The sequence below is a fragment of the Pristiophorus japonicus genome, chromosome 6 (assembly GCF_044704955.1).
Source record: "Pristiophorus japonicus isolate sPriJap1 chromosome 6, sPriJap1.hap1, whole genome shotgun sequence".
Classification (NCBI taxonomy): domain Eukaryota; kingdom Metazoa; phylum Chordata; class Chondrichthyes; family Pristiophoridae; genus Pristiophorus; species Pristiophorus japonicus.
This window is the reverse complement of record NC_091982.1, coordinates 30880248-30901706: the sequence shown is the minus strand read 5'-3', so window position 1 is coordinate 30901706 and position 21459 is coordinate 30880248. Positions and strand designations below refer to the sequence as shown.

The 21459-nt window shown below is 44.6% G+C and overlaps 1 protein-coding gene across 1 annotated transcript in view; it reads right to left on the bottom strand.

Annotated features, from left to right (window-relative positions):
- Window positions 1-21459, bottom strand: part of kdrl (kinase insert domain receptor like) — a 262118-nt gene that overhangs the window by 2737 nt on the left and 237922 nt on the right. Inside the window, exon 29 of the mRNA XM_070882714.1 lies at window positions 11990-12108. Within this exon, the coding sequence (XP_070738815.1) occupies window positions 11990-12108 (119 nt within the window). The remainder of the gene's footprint in view (window positions 1-11989; window positions 12109-21459) is intronic.

The following is a 21459-nucleotide window of genomic DNA, read 5'->3' as shown; positions in this document are numbered from 1 at the left end:
AAAAACAATTCATTTCGATTGTGCCTTTCTTCCTGAATGGTAGTGGTGAATAGGCCACGTGAAGCATAAAGATAGAAGAAATAATCATTGCAATTTTGTAATAAATTCTAAAAGCAAATGCAATCAAACAAACAGCATTTTAATAAGGACATTGCTGTTCTGTAGAGCACCTTATTTCCAAATCCCTCTATGGCCTCGCCCTCCCTCTCTCTGCAATGACCTCCAGCCCCACAACCTCCCAAGATGTCTGCACTCCTGTAATTCTGCCCTCTTGAGAATCCCCGATTATAATCGCTCAACCATTGGTGGCCGTGCCTTCTGTTGCCTAGGCCCCAATCTCTGGAATTCTCTGCCTAAACCTCTCCGCCTCTCTGCCTCTCTTTCCTCCTTCAAGACGCTCCTTAACACCTACCTCTTTGACCAAGCTTTTGGTCACCTGCGCTAATTTCTACTTATGTGGCTCAGTGTCAAATTTTTTATCTCATAATACTCCTGTGAAGCACCTTGGGACGTTTCACTGTGTTAAAGGGGCTATATAAATACAAGTTGTTGTTGTTGAAAATAAAATAACAGAACCATACCATGTTATTCAGAATCACCTTTAAGTGCTTCACATATAAGGATAAATTCATTGATCAGTGCTCCACAGCAAGACATCAAACCCAAAGAGAGCATGGGATGGAGAATCGGTACAATGCTGTTGTAATCCTATCTCCAATGTACACTTCTTTCAAATATAGCTCCCTGCTTGGACTGTGGGTTTGGTGAATTTACTCTATAATTAAATATTTTTGAATGCAGTGACTGCTACATAGGGAAATATAGCAGCTATTTTGCACACAGCAAAATCCCACAAACAATGATGAGGTGAATGATCAGTTAATCAATTTAAATAGTATTTGTTGAAGTAGGAATACCCTGTTTAATTAAAAGTTCATTGGTATGCACTGGCAAGCCAGTGAAAGGGTTGATTAGTGCATATTGGTAAATGACACCATAGAGATGGCATAGCTGCACTTTTGTATTTATCCTGCTTGGGATGCTGTCTTCAGTTGAGGTTGGTAATTATTTTGAATCCAAAGCTTTCTCAAAAGTGCAATTATAAATCTGGAACTAGGAGAACAGTGCATTAATGCATTGCACAATGCTGTGCATCACTACAAATCTATAAATCTGAAGCTCAGCAAAGACACCTGCAGATAGACCCTTAGCATAGGCAAGGAGGTAGTGCAAGAATATTGGAGGACCCTCGTGTAGATCCAATTGGTCGGTCCCAGATTAATACTGGCAAGAAAAAATAGTACCTTTCATGATGTACTTTTTGAAGTGTAGTCATTGTTGTAATGTAGGAATCGCAGCAGCCAATTTGTGAACAGCAAGCTCCCATAAACAGCAATGTGATGTTGATTGACGGATAAATATTGGTCAGGACACCAGGGATAACTCCCCTGTTCTACTTCGACATAGTGCCATGGGATCTTTTACATTCATCTGAGATGGCAGATGGGGCCTCGGTTTAATGTCGCATCCAAAAGACGGCACCTCTGACAGTGCAGAACTCCCTCAGTGCTGCACTGGAGTGTCAGCCTAGATTTTTGTACTCAAGTGTCAGGGAGTGGAACTTGAAGAGAAACAATAGCAAAACAAATAAACTAAGAATTGTGAATAGGTGTAAAAAACAGATTCTGTGGGGGCAAAATTGCCCCTCTCGGTAGGCGATAAAGGGTTTGCAACAGTGCACCAGAGCCACCCTCCCCCACCCCCGGAATTTCCCCCGGGGCTCCGCTGGTGTAAAATGGTTTGCGTCATGCCCCATGATTAGCGCACCGGTGCGGCACACGCACTGCGATGATGTCGGTGTGGGGCAATGCCACCCACAGCCTCTTGGGGCGAGAAGCTGTGGTGGCTGGGGTGCCCTTGCTGCCCTTAAAGGGAGGGTGGCAATGCTGCGGTTGCCATCTTTTTTCTGTCGGCTGATTTTTCAGTCGGCCCGACAATATGGCCGCAGGCGTGGCCGGGCCGCCAACATGCAGGCCGGCGCCCGCTCTTGGGTGCCAAGCTGCTGGCCCAGCCGACACTCTCCCTGGTGGCCCAGTGGGTGCCACTAAAGAGGCTGCAGAGTTCGCAAGCGGCCCGCCCCTTTAAAAGGGGAGGGACGTTGTGACACGTCAGTGTGACGTGGCATGTCAGCACTGTGCTGTCGTCATCAGCGTCATGCGGATGTGCTCAGCGTGGGGCTGAGAATTGTGTCCCGTGATCACCCCGCGAACGCCCGGTTACCGCCCCACATTATTGGCCCCAATTCCGCGCCAGTGGCGGCGGTGTTTCCTGCTCGATTCTAAACTATCATTTAATTCAAAGTGACCACCCCAAACCCAGTGCGGGGCAATTTTGGCCCCTTTGAAACTTGCACGATATCCCTTCTCTCAAAAACATCTCAAAGCACTTTGCATTTAATGAATCATTTTGAAGTGCTGTGACATGTCAAAAAATATGGTAACCATTTGAGCACAAGAACCAACCAATGAAATGAATAAATAGTTAATCCATTTTTGGTGTCAATGGTTGAGGGAGGAATGTTGGCCAGGATAATCCCTTATCCTCTTTAAATAGTGCAATGAGATCTTCAACATGCACAAGGAAGGACAACACCTCTGACAATGTGACACTCCCTTAGTACTACACTGGAGTATCAGCCTAGATTATGAGCTCAAGTCCTGCACTGGGGTTTTGAACTCCTAGCCTTCTGAATCGAAGTAATATCAATCAAGCCAATCTATCAATTGACATTCTGAAGATAGATGCATAGTAATATAAAAACATAAGAACATAAGAAATAGGAGCAGGAATAGGCCATTTGGCCCCTTGAGCCTGCTGCACCATCCAATAAGATCATGACTGATCTGATCATGGACTCAGCTCCACTTCCCTGCCCACTTCCCGCAACCCATTACTCCCTTATCGCTCAAAAATCTGTCTATCTCCGCCTTAACTATATTCAATGACCCAGCCTCCACAGCTCTCTGGGGCATAGAATCCCATAGATTTACAACCCTCTGAGAGAAGAAATTTCTCCTCAGCTCAGTGTTAAATGGGTAGCCCCTTATTCTGAGACTATGTCCCCTAGTTTTAGTTTCCCCTATGAGTGGAAATATCCTCTCTGCATCCACTTGTCGAGCCCCCTCATTATCTTATAAGTTTCAATAAGATCTCCTCTCATTCTTCTGAACTCCAATGAGTATAGGCCCAACCTACTCAACCTATGGAGGCGATGTTGAATCTCGTCGTCAATGTCTGCCCTTGCTGATAATAGGCTCCCAAGGTATGGAAAGTGGTCTACGTTTTCCAGGGCCCCACCGTGGATCTTGATGACTGGCCCCCTGAGGAAGAGATCAGGCCCTCAAATCTGCCACCAAGCTCATGGTCTACAGGGCTGCAGTAATCCCCGCCCTCCTGTATGTCTCAGAGACATGGACCATATACAAAAGACACCTCAACTCGCTGGAGAAATACCACCAACATTGTCTCCGCAAGATCTGCCGATCCCCTGGGAGGATCGACGCACCAATGTTAGTGTCCTCGATCAGGCCAACATCCCCAGCATCAAAGCACTGACCACACTCGACCAGCTCCATTGGGCAGGCCACATTGTTCGCATGCCTGACACAAAACTCCCAAAGCAAACGCTCTACTCAGAACTCCTTCAAGGCAAGCGAGCCCCAGGTGGGCAGAGGAAATGTTTCACGGACACCCTCAATGCCTTCTTGATAAAATGCAACATCCCCACTGACACCTGGGAGTTCCTGGCCAAAGACTGCCCTAAGTGGAGGAAAAGCATCCGGGAGGTCGCTGAGCACCTTGAGTCTCGTCACCGAGAGCATTCAGAAAGCAAGCTCAGGCAGTATAAGGAGCGTGCGGCAAACCAGACTCCCCACCCACCCTTTCCTTCAACGACTGTCTGTTCCACCTGTGACAGAGACTGTAATTCCAGAATTGGACTGTTCAGTCACCTAAGAACCCACTTTTAGAGTGGAAGCAAGTCTTCCTCGATTTTGAGGGACTACCTATGAATGACTCAACCTATCTTCATACGTCAACCCCCCCATCTCCGGAATCAACCTAGTGAACCTTCTCTGAACAGCCTCCAATGCAAGTCATCATCATAAGCGGTCCCTTGAAACGCCAAAAAAAGGACGAGTTCACAGGTGTTTCAATGAAGGACCTGAACTACATCATGAAGGGTGGAAGATGCCTGTGTGTGCTTTTTTTTTAACGTGGGGTGGCCGTTGTACACCAGCCACCACATGGGCTTGACAGAGCTAGGTCTTGGTCCCGTGGCAACGATTACCCAAGGCAACTAGAGACCAGCTCTGCTGCACGGACCTAGTACACACATGAATCACAGTGTGGGCTGTCCGTACTGCCCCTGGACTCCAAATTCGCGTCTCCACTGGGCCCCGATCACATCCCTCCACAGTCTCTCGCAACTCCTTCGCCCCGACCTCGCTGCTCCTGCTGTGTTTGCCCACACTCCAATCACCGACGTGGATCTTGATGACGTCACTCTTCACAGCTGTCGCCCTCCTGCACCAGCTCGCACTGTACCTTGTAGTGGTACCCCTCCACGCTGCCCATGGCCACTGCTAGCCGCTCCTTTTATGGCCCCGACCTGCTGCTGATGTTCCCTTGCAGGTCAGGGCCTCCACGCAAGTATATCCTTCCTTAAATACGGAGACCAAAACTGAATGCTGTACTCCAGGTGTGGCCTCACCAATACCCTGTACAGTTGTAGCAGGACTTCTCTGCTTTTATACTCTATCCCCCTTGCAATAAAGGCCAACATTTCATTTGCCTTCCTGATTACTTGCTGTACCTGCATACTAACTTTTTATTCTTCATGCACAAGGACTCCCAGGTCTGTACTGCAACACTTTGCAATTTTTCACCATTTAAATTATAATTTGCTTTTCTATTACTTCTGCCAAAGTGGATAACCTCACATTTTCCTACATTATAATCCACCTGCCAAATTTTTGCCCACTCACTTAGCCTGTCTATATCCTTGTGCAGATTTTTGGTGTCCTCCTCACAATTTGCTTTCCCACCCATCTTTGTACCATCAGCAAACATGGCTACATAACACTCGGTCCCTTCATCCAAGTCATTAATATAGATTGTAAATAGTTGAGGTTCCAGCACTGATCCTTGCGGCACCCCACTAGTCACTGTTTGCCAACCGGAAAATTACCCATTTATCCCGACTCTCTGTTTTCTGTTGGTTAGCCAATCCTCTATCCCTGCTAATATATTACCCCCAACCCCGTGAGCTTTTATCTTCTACAGTAACCTTTTATATGGCATCTTCTGGAAATACAAATACACCACATCCACTGGTTCCCCCTTATCCACCCTGCTCGTTACATCCTCAAAGAACTCCATCTAATTTGTCAAACATGATTTCCCTTTCATAAAACCATGCTGACTCTGCTTGATTGAATCATGCTTTTGCAAATGTCCTGCTACTGCTTCCTTAATAATGGACTCCAGCATTTTCTCAATGACAGATGTTAGGCTAACTGGTCTATAGTTTCCTGCTTTTTTCAGCCTCCTTTTTTAAATAGGGGCTTTACATTTGCGGTTTTCCAATCTACTGGGACCACCCCAGAATCCAGGGAATTTTGGTGCCCAGTGAAGTTGTAATGAGTAACTATTTGATAGTAGTAACTTGTTTTCTTGCTAACAAGTAGCTACAAACAAATAGTTAATTTCAATGACCTCAGTGAGCATTGATGTAATCACACCAGCTTTTTGACATGCCTGGTTAAGAAGTTTATTATGATGAAGATGGTATTACTACTGGAAGTAGTCTCGACTGTGTCAGAGTTCACATACTTGGCCAAAGCCAGGACAAAACAAGGCCTTTCAGAAAAGAACCTTATAAAATAGTTATTGAATTGGCTACATTTCAACTTACACAGGAACCACAAGTTCTGCCAAAATCCTATTAAAATACCTATTCTGTGATTAAACTGTAATGAGGAGAAAAAGAGAAATGGTGACTATTTTCAAACAAAGACGTCATTCATGAAAAGATGACATTTTCTTTTTTTGGAAAATTGAGTTTCGTTCAAAGCTCTGTTGACTCCCTACAACTAATTTCATCTGATTCACTGATTTTAATTTTCAGGTATTAAAGTTGTCAAGAGATACAAGGAAAAATATGAAAGTATCTGTATTTCTTGGAAAGTATCCAGATGACTGGAGTGTGAGATAAAAGACAAAGTATTAGGGATAGTTGACCACACAATAAGAGATTTTGTGAGCCTTACAGATTCACAGCCAGTGGTCCAATTGTACTTTGTCCTAAGGGCAGGAAGAACTGACTGGGAAGGGTAGTCCATCACTTAAATTACACTCCTAACCAAAAGTTTAACTGTTGATTTTGACATTTAATACTTTTAATGATATCCTTGCAGCTCATTGGGATGATTAATGCAGCCAAGATTAACCTCCATGATTAACCTCATGAGTACTACTGTTAAGTTACTGGGGCAGGAAAGTCCAGAATAGTATTTCATTTGCAAAGATTTCAATCAAGTAACTCTTTCAGAACTGGTGCCTATTTGGGGAAAGTGTGGAATGAACTTCAGGCAACTTTAATGTTTTTTATATTGAATTAGCGTTGGCGCTGGGTGAACGACGATCTGTATACAGTTTCAATTGGTTTTGAGCCAGCAAGTTATGCATATAAAAATTGAAAACCCATAAGGGATCCTGCTTCATTGCTTAATCATTTCTTATGTTTTATAATGTGTCAAAAATTCTGGCCTCGCCCCGTCTGTACGAAGTGCGCATCGATCCGGCAAGGCCTCGCAAAAGCCGATTTTTGGGGCGAGATGTGCATGAGCCGAAAACTGGCTTTTCCGATCTGTTAAGATTTCTCTTGACAGATCCTCTGCATCCCCAGGAGAAGGACATTCGCGCTGCAGAGATTGGGCTATTTGCCCAACTCATGCCCAGCGAATGTCCTTCAAACTTTTACGCCTGGTGAAAGCAGGCGTATAGCTTACTTTTACCAGCGTAAGAGTTTTAAAACATATAAAAATTAAATTTAATCATACATTTTTATGTAAAAACCCTGTCCATTAAGGTAAGTTTATTTTTAACCCTATTAAAACACATTTAAAAAAAATTACAAAAAATATATATTTTTTCTAAAACATTTAATTTCAATTAATTTTAAATATGTGAGGTGTTTTTTTTAAATGTATTATGCCGTGTTTCTTGTTTTAGGATTGTTTTCTCATTGATATTAATGGGATCTTGCACAAACGGAGTTCCCATTTTTATCAATGAGAACACTGCATAGTGATTGGTGGTCCAGTCCCACATGACTCCAGCATTTCCATATGTACAGAGAAGTCATCTCCCCGTATGCTGCACATTGAATGAAGGCCTCTGACTGGAATTGAAGGCACCTCCGTGACCACCAGGTATTTTCGCTACAGTTTTTCGCGTCGGAGGCGTTCGTCTGAAGGAAACTTCCGACCGCAATTTTCCCCCCAATATATATGAAGCATTCTTTCCCATCCCATTTTTGATTGTGAAAACTAAGCTTTAATGAGTGACAGTGAGCTGAAAGCACAGGACAGAAAAACATTACCAGTGAATACACATGGATATATTCACATCACAGTTGCAACACAACAGTGAATGTCTAATATCAGAGGTACAACATTTCAGGATAACGACTTCCTAGCTCATCTACGAGGATGCACAGTTGAGGGGAATGTTAGTTATTTTGAAACGGCAGGAGAAAATAAAAAGTGCCTCAACTATGCTTGTCAGACAATATATGATAGTCCATGACATTATAGCCATTCTTATCAAGACAAGGCTGCTGTTATAATATGATTTCTCCCCATTTATAGATAGCTTTGTTTTAGTGGAAGAATGGCAATTTTCTCTTTTGAACGATACTTATACTTGGGAAAACATAGTAAAAGGACACTGGGGCCGAAATTGCCCCTTTCTATAAGGCCCTTGGCCGCCTGAAAGCAACGGCCACGGGTTGATGCGTAATGGCTGCCAAGTCTCCGAGGAGAGGCCGCCATTTAAAAAATTGACCTTGCTCAGGTTTGGAGTGGTGTAGAGGACTGCTCCGCCCGTTTTCTCGTCGCAGCGTGAACATCCCTTACCAACCGGCGGCGAGCCCTTCCCGAAATTGCCCCGCGGGAAATGACCACTTTCCTGGAATTGCCCTGTGGGAGTGGCGCTGCTGCCAGTCAGTGCCCCCGACAACTTAATAGTAATGGGGGACAGGGAGAGAGAGAGCCAGGAAGGGGTGAAAGAGGGAGAGAACCTGGGGGTGGGTGGGGAGGGGTAGAGAGAATCTGGGTGGGGGGGGGGGTGGGGAAGAGATAGAGAGCCTGCGGGGAGGGAGAGAGAGAGAGAGAGAGAGAGAGAGTCTGTGGGTGGCGAAATAGAGAGAGCCTGGGGTGGGGTGGGGGGAGAGAGCGAGAGCCTGGGAAAGGGGGAGAGAGAGAGAGAGCCTGGGGGTGGGGGGGGTAGAGAGAGAGAGAGAGAGAGCCTGTGGGAGGGTGGGGGGGGTGTGCAGAGAGAGCCTTGTGGGGGGGGAGAGAGAGAGTCTTGGGGGGGGGCATTGAGAGAGAGTCTACAGTGAGGGGGGGTCGGAGAGAGAGAGAGAAAGTCTGGGGGAGGGGGAGTGTGAGCCTTGGCGGGGTGGGGGGGGGATGTGGGGGAAAGAGAGAAAGAGCCTTGGGGTGAAGAGAGTGAGAGAGATAGAGATAGGCTGGTGGGGTGGGGGAGGGGGGTGGATGGAGGGAGAGAGAGAGAAAGAGCTTGGGGGTGGGGAGGGGGAGGGAGTGAGAGAGCGCCTGGGGGGGGGGAGGAGAGAGAGAGAGCCTGGGGGGGGGGACGGTGGGAGAGAGCCTGGGGGAGTGGGAGAGAGAAAGAGAGAGAGCATGCACGTGAGGGAGGAGGAGAGAGACAGAGCCTTGAGGGGGGGGTGGGCGGAGGAGAGAGAGAGCCTGGGCGGCAGAGAGAAAGAGAGCCCGGGGGGTGGGAGGGGAGAGAGAGATGCAGGTGGGGGGGATCAGACAGGAGAGAGGGAACTCAGGGAAGACAGATCACGTTCTTCCAACCCCCTGGTGCGTGCAAGCTCAGTGTGCGTGTTATAAGGGACACCGTTGGGATGGATGAAATCTAGAAGTCACGACATTGCCACTATTCACTTCACACCCAATAAACTTGTTCACAATCCGCACACAATGCTCCATCTATGGTGGGGGACGGGGGATGGCTAAGGTCGTGCACTTGCGCTGGTGAAAGGGACTTCGGCTGTGGGAGGCAGCACATGTTCTGGGGAAATGGACTTCGGCTGGAACTTGGTGGCTTTTGGGGAGATCTATCCTCTGTGGCTTCTGAATTCAAAATGGATCAAATGACAAATTGGAAAGTCAGTCAGAACTTGGGCTGGGCGGTTCCAGTTACACATTCCAGAGGAACTTCAGGGTGTGGCTTATCCTCCAAAGGGACCAATCAGCAATAGGTCATGTGATAATAGAGAGTCAGTCAGAGAAACGGCTGCCATTCAGTTAGTACAAATAAACGCAGCTAAAAAAAAGACACACCAAGGTAAATTTCTGTTTGCCTCAAAACTGAGAAAGCTGCTAAAGGACAGCAGAGACCATGGCTGTTAAACCAACAACAGATTGTTAATGAAGAAAAACCCTGAAGTCACTGCTTAACCAACACCAATTATAAACAGCAACATATCAACAAGGAAGATTAGAGTTCAGTTCAAATGGAACTGAAATATCTATGACAACGATTTAGTCATTGGCTGACTCATTAAATTGTACAATATTAGTATTGCGCCTCAGTCTCACATGTATACATAGTATTAAAAATGACCAGTAGGCCAATTGGCAGTTTTAATGATGAGTAGCACAATCGGATAAGTGGGAGGCTTGTCAGCACCCATGTACGTTGCAGGCAGAGGGTTTAGGGAGGCCTACATTTTCCTCGTGGGACCTATATTCTCCTTGTGGGACCTGGCACATGTTAAAAATAACTCGCCTTGAATAGCAGCTTCTGTTCCCAGATTCTATTCACCTGGCAGGAAATCCATAAGGTCGTCTCCGCTTAGGCAAGAGTTAAAATTGTAGGTGGGTGCCCATGCCACCTGCTCAAAAGAGCAGGTTAAAGATGGAGGGAACCATGCAGGATGTTGGTGGGTAAGTCAACCAGGCAGGTAGGGTTAAAATAACCCCTTTGATGTTATCAAACCAAATGTGGCTCTGTCTTACTCACTGTTCTATTTTTGCTATCAGTAATTCAGCCTTTGTTTCGATTCTCAAATGAGATATCCCTAGTTGCTGACCTTTCTTTGGGCAAATGATCTCAGAAGCTCTGTTTTCTGTCGTGCCAAGTTGAGCACCTGATAGCTCATCATGTGCTGCACCCAGCTTATATAGAATTCTTGTGATATCATAGAATCATAGAATAGTACAGCACAGAAGGAGGCCATTCGACCTCTCAAGTCTGTGCTGACTCTTTTGAAGAGCCATCCAGTTAGTCTCACTCTCCCACTTTTATAGAATCATAGAATAGTACAGCATGTTGTGGCTCAGTGGGTATCACACTCGTCTCTGAGTCAGAAAGTTGTGGGTTCAAGTCCCACTCCAGGGACTTGAGCACATAATCCTCGGCTGACACTTCAGTGCAGTGCCGAGGGAGCACTGCACTTTCGGCGGTGCCGTCTTTCAGGTGAGACCTTGAACCAAGGCCCTGTCTGCTCTCTCAGGTGGACATAAAAGATCCCATGGCTCTATTTCAAAGAAGTGCAGGAGAGTTATCCCTGGTGTCCTGGCCAATATTTATCCCTTAATCAACATAACAAAAACAGTTTATCTGGTCATTATCACATTGCTGTTTGTGGAAGCTTGCTGTGTGCAAATTGGCTGTCACATTTCCCACATTCTAACAGAGACTACACTCCAACAGTACTTCATTGGCTTTGAGACGTCCGGTGGTCGTGAAAGATGCTATATAAATCCAAGTCTTTCTTTCTATATGTCCAAATAGGTTTTGTGGCATTTAGCCTACATTACCAGTAACAGTTCCTCCTCTCTATGTTTACTTCAGATGCAATATAGTGGCTGGCCAAGACTTTAGACCAGTTCCTATTTCTGTCTTTGGCCTCTGAAATCCTAATTTTAAAAATCCCAGTTCAGGGATAGAACTCCATGGCTGTCATTCATTCACCTCACCATTTTAATATTCCGTGCACATATTCAGAGTTAGTTTGCATACCTCTATGGGCATTTTACATTAACATTGACCTATATCAAGGGCAAAAGGCTACTTTTATGCATTAGTCCATGTGCAAGGTCTCACTAGAGCCAGAAACAGAAAGTTTTGTGATGCAAGATCAACAGGGAATTTTAGTGGCAGTCTTGGAAAACCAGCAATTTGTTTTGATCCCTGGACAGCTGTGATGTCTATAACCAGTCAGTGACCTTGATGCATTTATACTGCTGGAAGGTGGAAGAATGGTCCCATCAGGTGAATGGGTGACAATCAGGGTCATGTATGATATTTGCATAATGGACTTACCTTAGCACGGTTTGGCACTTTGACAATTGATGAGAAGAGTTTAAGAGGAATTGAGATGTCAGCTATAATTCAGAGTGCAATTATTTTCCATGTGTAAATATGTTATTAAACAGTGAATTTAAAAAATATTCATTTTTTTTGGAGAACTTTGAACTTATTTAAAAACAAATTTCTGCTTTTCTCTTGGGGGTGAATGAAAATGAAGGGGGAGAAGATAACTCGTAAACTCTTAAATACATCACCTTTCCAAAACAACAGCTTTGGTTATTAATATAGCAAAAGTGCTGATGCATCCTGGCTGTTTCAGAAAGTTTCTTGTAATTAACTTTAAAGAATTGGGCGTACTCACGCTAATGTAATTATTCCAAAAGGGTGGGATCTGGTTTCTAGACGCTTCAGGCACTTCAGCTCATCAGAGGCCAGCACCATTCCACTGTCAGTTTCACCTTCCTGTGGATCATAACACACCTAATGAGAAACATACATGGGTACAAGACCAATGAAGGGGGAGAAGATAACTCGTAAACTCCAAAATACATCACCTTTCCAAAACAACAGCTTTGGTTATTAATGTAGCAAAAGTGCTGATGCATCCTGGCTGTTTCAGAAAGTTTCTTGTAATTAACTTTAAAGAACTGGGCATACTCACGCTAATGTAATTATTCCAAAAGGGTGGGATCTGGTTTCTAGACGCTTCAGGCACTTCAGCTCATCAGTGAGCTGAGAAATGCCAACCTTCCCTGGGCTCTGCTCTGTTCTCTCCATTTATTTTTCTCAAACCTAAACTACAGTAAAATTATTTATTTGAACTCATTCTACATAGATAACACTGAGGTAAGAGGTTTAGCAGATAGCTTGTACTAATAATTCTCTTGACAGATCATCCCCATCCCCGGGAAAAGGGCATCTGTGGGCGGAGAGTTCTGCCCAGCGAGTGCCCGTGAAATTCTTATGCCTGGTAACCAAGGTTTTAAAAAACATAAAATATATTTTTTTCATTCATTTAAACACATGTAAAATAAGGTAAGGTTATTTTTTGCCCCTTTAAAACATTAACATTTATTTTTCAAAAAACTTAATTTTTTGTTTTAAATGTTTAATTATATTGTATTTTAATTAATTTTAAATATGTAATGTTTTTTTTAATTGATTTGTTATGTTAAATGTGTTTTTATGTGATCCCCATTCATGCTTATTGGGATTAAGCATGTGCCCCTGGGATACGTGGGCATCTATGCATGTCTATGCATCGAGGCCCAGGAGTGCAAGTCTCCCTGGATCCTGGGCTAGAAGGTAAGTTTGTAGATTTTTTGCAGGTCAGAGACATCCGACCGCAAATTCAGGCCCATTATTTTTTAATCATATAATAGACCACCAATAAGCTGTAAAACAAGAGTATGGAAACAATCAATCACATTATCACTCAGCTATTCAAACATTTGACCCTAAATAAAACCCTTGGATTCAGGGTGAGAATATAACGCACGCTCAGCAAATTTTCTCTCCACTATCTTATTAGATATTAATCTTCTTAATTTAAATAAGTTAATGAGTTAACATAGTGGAGAGAGGAATTTGATACCAATATTTTTGTATAACATTACTCACGATCATTTTCAGGTCCTCGGGTTTGGGGAATCCTCTTATTAGCTATGAGTTAACTCAGGAGTCTATGCAGTGTGGGCTGAATGTTAAGTTTGTAATGCTGATGGTTTTATTTTGAGAATATGTATGTGTTATTCCCACTGTTGACAGCACGCGAGTAAGTAACCCAAGGTCTGCACTTAGTGCCCATGACCTAATTTTCATAAGCCCACTGAGGTCAGCACCAAGTGCAGGGCTCCATCGGACCCAATCAGGACTGGCACTGAACCACATTGGCTACAATAGACTGGCAAATGATACTTAAAGGGTTGACGGTGGATAAGCAATGGCAAACATTTAAAGATCACATGGATGAACTTCAACAATTGTACATCCCTGTCTGGAGTAAAAACAAAACGGGGAAGGTGGCTCAACCATGGCGAACAAGGGAAATTAAGGATAGTGTTAAATCCAAGGAAGAGGCATATAAATTGGTCAGAAAATTGGCAGCAAACCTGAGGACTGGGAGAAATTTAGAATTCAGCAAAGAAGGACAAAGGGTTTAATTAGGAGGGGGAGAAAAGAGTATGAGAGGAAGCTTGCTGGAACATAAAAACTGACTGCAAAAGCTTCTATAGATATGTGAAGAGAAAAATATTAGTGAAGACAAATGTAGGTCCCTTGCCATCAGATTCAGGTGAATTTATAATGGGGAACAAAGAAATGGCAGACCAGTTGAATAAATACTTTGGTTCTGTCTTCACGAAGGAAGACACAAATAACCTTCCGGAAGTACTAGGGGACCAAGGGTCTCGTGAGAAGGAGGAACTGAAGGATATCCTTATCAGGCGGGAAATTGTGTTAGGGAAATTGATGGGATTGTAGGCGGATAATTCCCCAGGGCCTGATAGTCTGCATCCCAGAGTACTTAAGGAAGTGGCCCTAGAAATAGTGGATGCATTGGTGATCATTTTCCAACAGTCTATCGACTCTGGATCAGTTCCTATGGACTGGAGGGTAGCTAATGTAACACTGCTTTTTAAAAAAGGAGGGAGAGAGAAAACGGGTAATTATAGACCGGTTAACCTGACATCAGTAGTAGGGAAAATGTTGGAATCAATTATTAAAGATGAAATAACAGTGCGTTTGGAAAGCAGTGACAGGATTGGTCCAAGTCAACATGGATTTATGAAAGGGAAATCATGCTTGACAAATCTTCTGGAATTTTTTGAGGATGTAATTAGTAGAGTGGACAAGGGAGAACCAGTGGATGTGGTGTATTTGGAATTTCAAAAGGCTTTTGACAACGTCCCACACAAGAGATTGGTGTGCAAAATTAAAGCACATGGTATTGGGGGCAATGTATTGACATGAATAGAGAACTGGTTGGCAGACAGGAAGCAGAGAGTCGGGATAAACGGGTCCTTTTCAGAATGGCAGGCAGTGACTAGTGGGGTGCCGCAGGGCTCAGTTCTGGAACCCCAGCTATTTACAATATACATTAATGATTTGGATGAAGGAATTGAGTGTAATAGCTCCAAGTTTGCAGATGACACTAAACTGGGTGGCGGTGTGAGCTGTGAGGAGGAATCTAAGAGGCTGCAGGGTGATTTGGACAGGTTAGGTGAATGGGCAAACACATGGCAGATGCAGTATAGTGTGGATAAATGTGAGGTCATCCACTTTGGGGGCAAAAACACGAAGACAGAATATTATCTGAATGGCGGAAGGTTAGGAAAAGGGGAGGTGCAACGAGACCTGGGTGTCATGGTACATCAGTCATTGAAAGTTGGCATGCAGATACAGCGGGCGGTGAAGAAGGCAAATGGTATGTTGGCCTTCATAGCTAGGGGTTTTTAGTATTGGAGCAGGGAGGTCTTACTGCAGTTGTACAGGGCCTTGGTGAGGCCTCACCTGGAATATTGTGTTCAATTTTGGTCTCCTAATCTGAGGAAGGCCGTTCTTGCTTTGAGGGAGTGCAGTGAAGGTTCACCAGACTGATTCCCGGGATGGCTGGACTGACATATGAGGAGAGACTGGATCGACTGGGCCTTTATTCACTGGAGTTTAGAAGGATGAGAGGGGATCTCATAGAAACATATAAAATTCTGACGGGACTGGACAGGTTAGATGCAGGATGAATGTTCCCGATGTTGGGGAAGTCCAGAACCAGGGGACACAGTCTAAGGATAAGGGGTAAGTCATTTAAGACTGAGATGAGGAGAAACTTCTTCACTCAGAGAGTTGTTAACCTGTGGAATTCCCTGCCGCAGAGAGTTGTTGATGCCAGTTCATTGGATATATTCAAGAGGGAGTTCGATATGGCCCTTACAGTTAAGCGGATCAAGGGGTATGGAGAGAAAGCAGGAAAGGGGTACTCAGGTGAATGATCAGCCATGATCTTATTGAATGGTGGTGCAGGATCGAAGGGCCGAATGGCCTACTCCTGCATCTATTTTCTATGTTTCTATGTTTCTATGTAACACAGGAATTGCAGCACTCATACATGAGTGGTTTCCACTTGAGCACCGCCTTCATAGTTCCCTAACCCATCACATATGAACCACATGAGATTAGCACTGAGCAAATGCACGCAGTGTAGAGATGAGTCACCGTAGAGATTATTCCAAATTATTTCCTATGTTTTATCCTCTAGGTGAAGGTGGAAAGAATCCCTGTTACATTATTTATTGCAACTCTTATCAGATTAGGCTTCATCCATTCACTGATACTGTGGCATATATGCTGTTCATGTCAGATTAACCTTTAACCATACACTGCTCCTGTAACATATTTGTTATTCATATTAGATTAGGCCCTGCCCATTTATTGGTAGTGTGACACATTTGGACGACATTTATTTTGTAAGCTTTTGTCTGGGTAGCTTTCCAAGTAATTCTGATGTTCTTGAATTTTCCTGTTACATCACCAGGGAGACTTGGCAGTAGTGTAAATAAAACACTTTTGAACAGAGGGATTGTTGCAGCTACTCATAAATATAATTTAGTTACAGAAATTCAAATTGGAGTTATTGGATTTTTTAATCTTCTTTTAAAACAATATATTTTACTCTACTTCTACCCACATACCATCCATTAATGGGATAGGCAGACAACATATCAAATGCCACTCTGTAACCTCATGTCCATTACCTGCACAACATGGGTGTTAGCTGATTAAAAATGTAATAAATGTCAATTGTACAACTACTGGAGTCAACTAAGCCACAACGAATGTTAACTAGAAATGTTCATGTAGAACCCAAAACACACCAGAGCTATCAAGTGTGCTAAACAGCTTTAATTCTGAATTCAAGTTCTGGCAAATTTTGTATTAGCCCCGCATGGCAAACAGATAAAACAGGATGGCAAATAGCTCACTCTCTGATTTTCCTTGCCTCTCTGTCAGAAAGCACTTTGCTTCTGCTTGTGCACTCCCCCTGGTGGTACTGGACAAGATCAGGGACCCAAAGCATTGTTAGACAGCTTGTGACCTACTATCTGTGACACTGTGTAATGATTCACTAATGTGACCCAGTAGTACTTATACATTCCCAAGTGCAACATCTATCTACAGAAGAGGGATGAAGGATTAGTCTCTAATGCTACCTGTGTGCTGCAATCAGTTATGTTGGGTATTGGAAAAATAAACACGTTTACTGTCAAATCCTTTACTAGGCCTCAGCTGTCACTTCTATTAACAGGCACTGGTGTTTTAGCTGTGGGAATGTAAATACAAAAAGTATATTTGTTTAGTTTTTCTTGATATCATTTTGTACTTTTATTTGAGTGGAGCTTTATGTGGTCTGTGTGTGAACTATTGATTTACAATGGACAGCAGTCTGAATCTGTTGTCAAAATAACCCACTGGACAACAATAAGGTCGATTTTCATTTAGACCGACCTCTACTGGCTTTTTGTGTCACCACAGGAATGCATATTGGAGGCCTTAGCATTGGAGAAGCTTAGGTACCCCAATAGCTTCTCCCAGAGAAGGAGCTGAGAAATTGCTTAATACCATTAACATCAGGGTGACAAGGGCTTTTGCTTTGTCATTCTTTTTTTGTTGAGAAAAGTCTTCTTTTTTCAGAACTTTACACTGGCTTATTTATTGATGCAGTTATACATTTTGCCTACACATTTACTGGAGGATATAAAAGTGTATATATTACCCTGTGCAATATGATGTTTAATGAACTTGTATAAAATTACTTTACTATTTATTGGAGTTATTAACTTGTTATTTTAAATGGATTGAATGAACACCTACATTAAAACAGTGGACAAAGTAGTTTCATATGAATACATTAAACATATGTACACTAATATTCCACTGTGTAATTTCTAGACTAATGAGACTATTAACAAAGTTGTACCCATTGGTGTACAGTGTTACATGCTCCACAATCAGGGTGATTTGTTGGTAGTTGGGGAGTTTGGGGACTATTCTATGGAGAATATGCTTCCTAGTGTAACATATTAGTGGGTTTGTATTTTGTGCAGGGGGTGGTGTTGTAAACCTTTTCCAGTTGTTTCTAGTTCAACTGATACCTTTAAAAATGAACTGAATCAATACCTGTCAAGACAAGGGATTGAGGGTTATAGACAAATTAATAGATACAAGTACAGCGTAGAGAATCCGGAAGCCTCGGGACTGAGGCCACTCCGGATTCTGTGTATTTCCGGACTTTGGAATGTCTTTATGATATTCCGGATCCGTAAATGCCTGAGCATAGGTTCGTGTATTTCCAGATTACGGAATGTTTATCCGACGTCCTGAGTCTGGAAACGCCTGGGCCAAGGTAGGTAGTTAAGTAGGTAGGGGAGGGGAGTAGGCCCAAGGGGGGGAGGGGGAGTCGGCCCGAGGGGGGGGGAGGGGGAGTCGGCCCGAGGGGGGGAGGGGAGTTGGCCCGATGGGGGGGGGGGGGGGCAGCCTGAGGGGGAGTTGGCCGAGGGGTGAACGGGAGGGGGGGCCTGAGGGGGGAGGGGAGTTGGCCCGAGGGGGAGTCAGACCGAGGGGGGAGGGGAGTTGGCCCGAGGGGGGGAGGGCAGCTGGCCCGAGGGGGGGAGTGGAGTCGGCCCGAGGGGGAGTCAGGCCGAGGGGGGAGGGGAGTTGGCCCGAGGGGGGGAGGGCAGCTGGCCTGAGGGGGGGAGTGGAGTCGGCCCGAGGGGGTGGGGGTTCGGCCTGAGGGGGAGCCGGTCCGAGAGGTGAACAGAGGAGTCGGCCAGAGGGGGAGTCAGCCTAAGGGGGGGGCGGGGGCGGCCCGAGGGGGAATCGGCCAGAGGGGGGGAGGGGAGTCAGCCCGAGGGGGGGAGGGGAGCTGGCACGAGGGGGAATCGGCCAGAGGGGGGGGAGAGGAGTCGGCCCGAGGAGAGAGGAGTTGGCCCGAGGAGGGCGTCGGCCCAAGGGGGGGTGGCGGCACGAAGGGCGGAGGGGTAGTCGGCCCGAGGGGGGGGGATGAGGTCATTGTTGAATCATTGTGGGTGGAGATTAGAGATAGTAAGGGGAAAAAGTCACTGGTGGGTGTAGTTTATAGGCCCTCAAATAATAACTTCACGGTGGGGCAGGCAATAATCAAGGGAATAATGGAGACATGTAAAAAAGGAACGGCAGTAGACATGGGGGATTTTAACCTACATATCGATTGGTCAACTCAAATTGCACGGGGTAGCCTGGAGGAGGAATTCATAGAATGCATACGGGATTGTTTCTTAGAACAGTATGTCACAGAACCTACAAGGGAGCAAAGCTATCTTAGATCTGGTCCTGTGTAATGAGACAGGAAAAATAAACGATCTCCTAGTAAAAGATCCTCTCGGAATGAGTGATCACAGTTTGGTTGAATTTGTAATACAGATTGAGGGTGAGGAAGTTGTGTCAGAAACGAGTGTACTATGCTTAAACAAAGGGGACTACAGTGGGATGAGGGCAGAGTTGGCTAAAGTAGACTGGAAACAAAGACTAAACGGTGGCACAATTGAGGAACCGTGGAGGACTTTTAAGGAGCTCTTTCAGAGTGCATAACAAAAATATATTCCAGTGAAAAAGAAGGGCGGTAAGAGAAGGGATAACCAGCCGTGGATAACCAAGGAAATAAAGGAGAGTATCAAATCAAAGACCAATGCGTATAAGGTGGCCAAGGTTAGTGGGAAACTAGAAGATTGGGAAAATTTTAAACAACAGCAAAGAATGACTAAAAAAGTAATAAAGAAAGGAAAAATAGATTTCGAAGGTAAACTTGCGCAAAACATAAAAACAGATAGTAAAAGCTTTTACAGATATATAAACGGAAAAGAGTGACTAAAGTAAATGTTGGTCCCTTAGAAGATGAGATGGGGGATTTAATAATGGGAAATGTGGAAATGGCTGAGACCTTAAACAATTATTTTGCTTCGGTCTTCACCCTGGAAGACACAAAAACCATGCCAAAAATTGCTGGTCACGGGAATGTGGGAAGGGAGGACCTTGAGACAGTCACTATCACTAGGGGGGTAGTGCTGGACAGGCTAATGGGACTTAAGGTAGACAAGTCCCCTGGTCCTGATGAAATGCATCCCAGGGTATTAAAAGAGATGGCGGAAGTTATAGCAGATGCATTCGTTATAATCTACCAAAATTCTCTGGACTCTGGGGAGGTACCAGCGGATTGGAAAGCAGCTAATGTAACGCCTCTGTTTAAAAAAGGGGGCAGACAAAAGGCAGGTAACTATAGGCTGGTTAGTTTAACATCTGTAGTGGGGAAAATGCTTGAAACTATCATTAAGGAAGAAATAGCGGGACATCTAGATAGGAATAGTGCAATCAAGCAGACGCAGCATGGATTCATGAAGGGGAAATCATGTTTAACTAATTTACTAGAATTCTTTGAGGATATAATGAGCATGGTGGTTAGAGGTGTACCGATGGATGTGGTGTATTTAGATTTCCAAAAGGCATTCGATAAGGTGCCACACAAAAGGTTACTGCAGAAGATAGAGGTACGTGGAGTCAGGGGAAATGTATTAGCATGGATAGAGAATTGGCTGGCGAACAGAAAGCAGAGAGTCGGGATAAATGGGTCCTTTTCGGGTTGGAAATCGGTGGTTAGTGGTGTGCCACAGAGATCGGTGCTGGGACCACAACTGTTTACAATATACATAGATGACCTGGAAGAGGGGACAGAGTGCAGAGTAACAAAATTTGCAGATGACACTAAGATTAGTGGGAAAGTGGGTTGTGTAGAGGACACGAGAGGCTGCAAAGAAATTTGGATAGGTTAAGCGAATGGGCGAAGGTTTGGCAGATGGAATACAATGTCGGAAAGTGTGAGGTCATCCACCTTGGGAAAAAAAACAGTAAAAGGTAATATTATTTGAATGGGGAGAAATTACAGCATGCTGAGATGCAGAGGGACCTGGGGGTCCTTGTGCATGAATCCCAAAAAGTTAGTTTGCAGGTGCAGCAGGTAATCAGGAAGGCGAATGGAATGTTGGCCTTCATTGCGAGAGGGATGGAGTACAAAAGCAGGGAGGTCCTGCTGCAACTGTATAGGATATTGGTGAGGCCACACCTGGAGTACTACGTGCAGTTTTGATCACCTTACTTAAGGAAGGATATACTAGCCTTGGAGGGGGTACAGAGACGATTCACTTGGCTGATTCCGGAGATGAGGGGGTTACCTTATGATGATAGATTGAGTAGACAGGGTATTTACTCGTTGGAGTTCAGAAGGATGAGGGGTGATCTTATAGAAACATTTAAAATCATGAAAGGGATAGACAAGATAGAGGCAGAGAGGTTGTTTCCACTGGTATGGGAGGCTAGAACTAGGGGGCACAGCCTCAAAATACGGGGGAGCCAATTTCAAACCGAGTTGAGAAGGAATTTCTTCTCCCAGAGGGTTGTGAATCTGTGGAATTCTCTGCCCAAGGAAGCAGTTGAGGCTAGCTCGTTGAATGTATTCAAGTCACAGATAGATAGATTTTTAACCAAAAAGGGAATTAAGGGTTACGGAGAGAGGGCGGGTAAGTGGAGCTGAGTCCACGGCCAGATTAGCCATGATCTTATTGAATGGCGGAGCAGGCTTGAGGGGCTAGATGGCCTACTCCTGTTCCTAATTCTTATGTTCTTATGTTCTTATGTCAGCGATGGCCCGAGGCAGGGATGAGGTCGGCGGGGAGAGATTAGCGGTAATCTGAGGCGGGGGTCCAGATTCCGGAATATTTTTCAGATTCTGGACGACTCCACCACGGATCG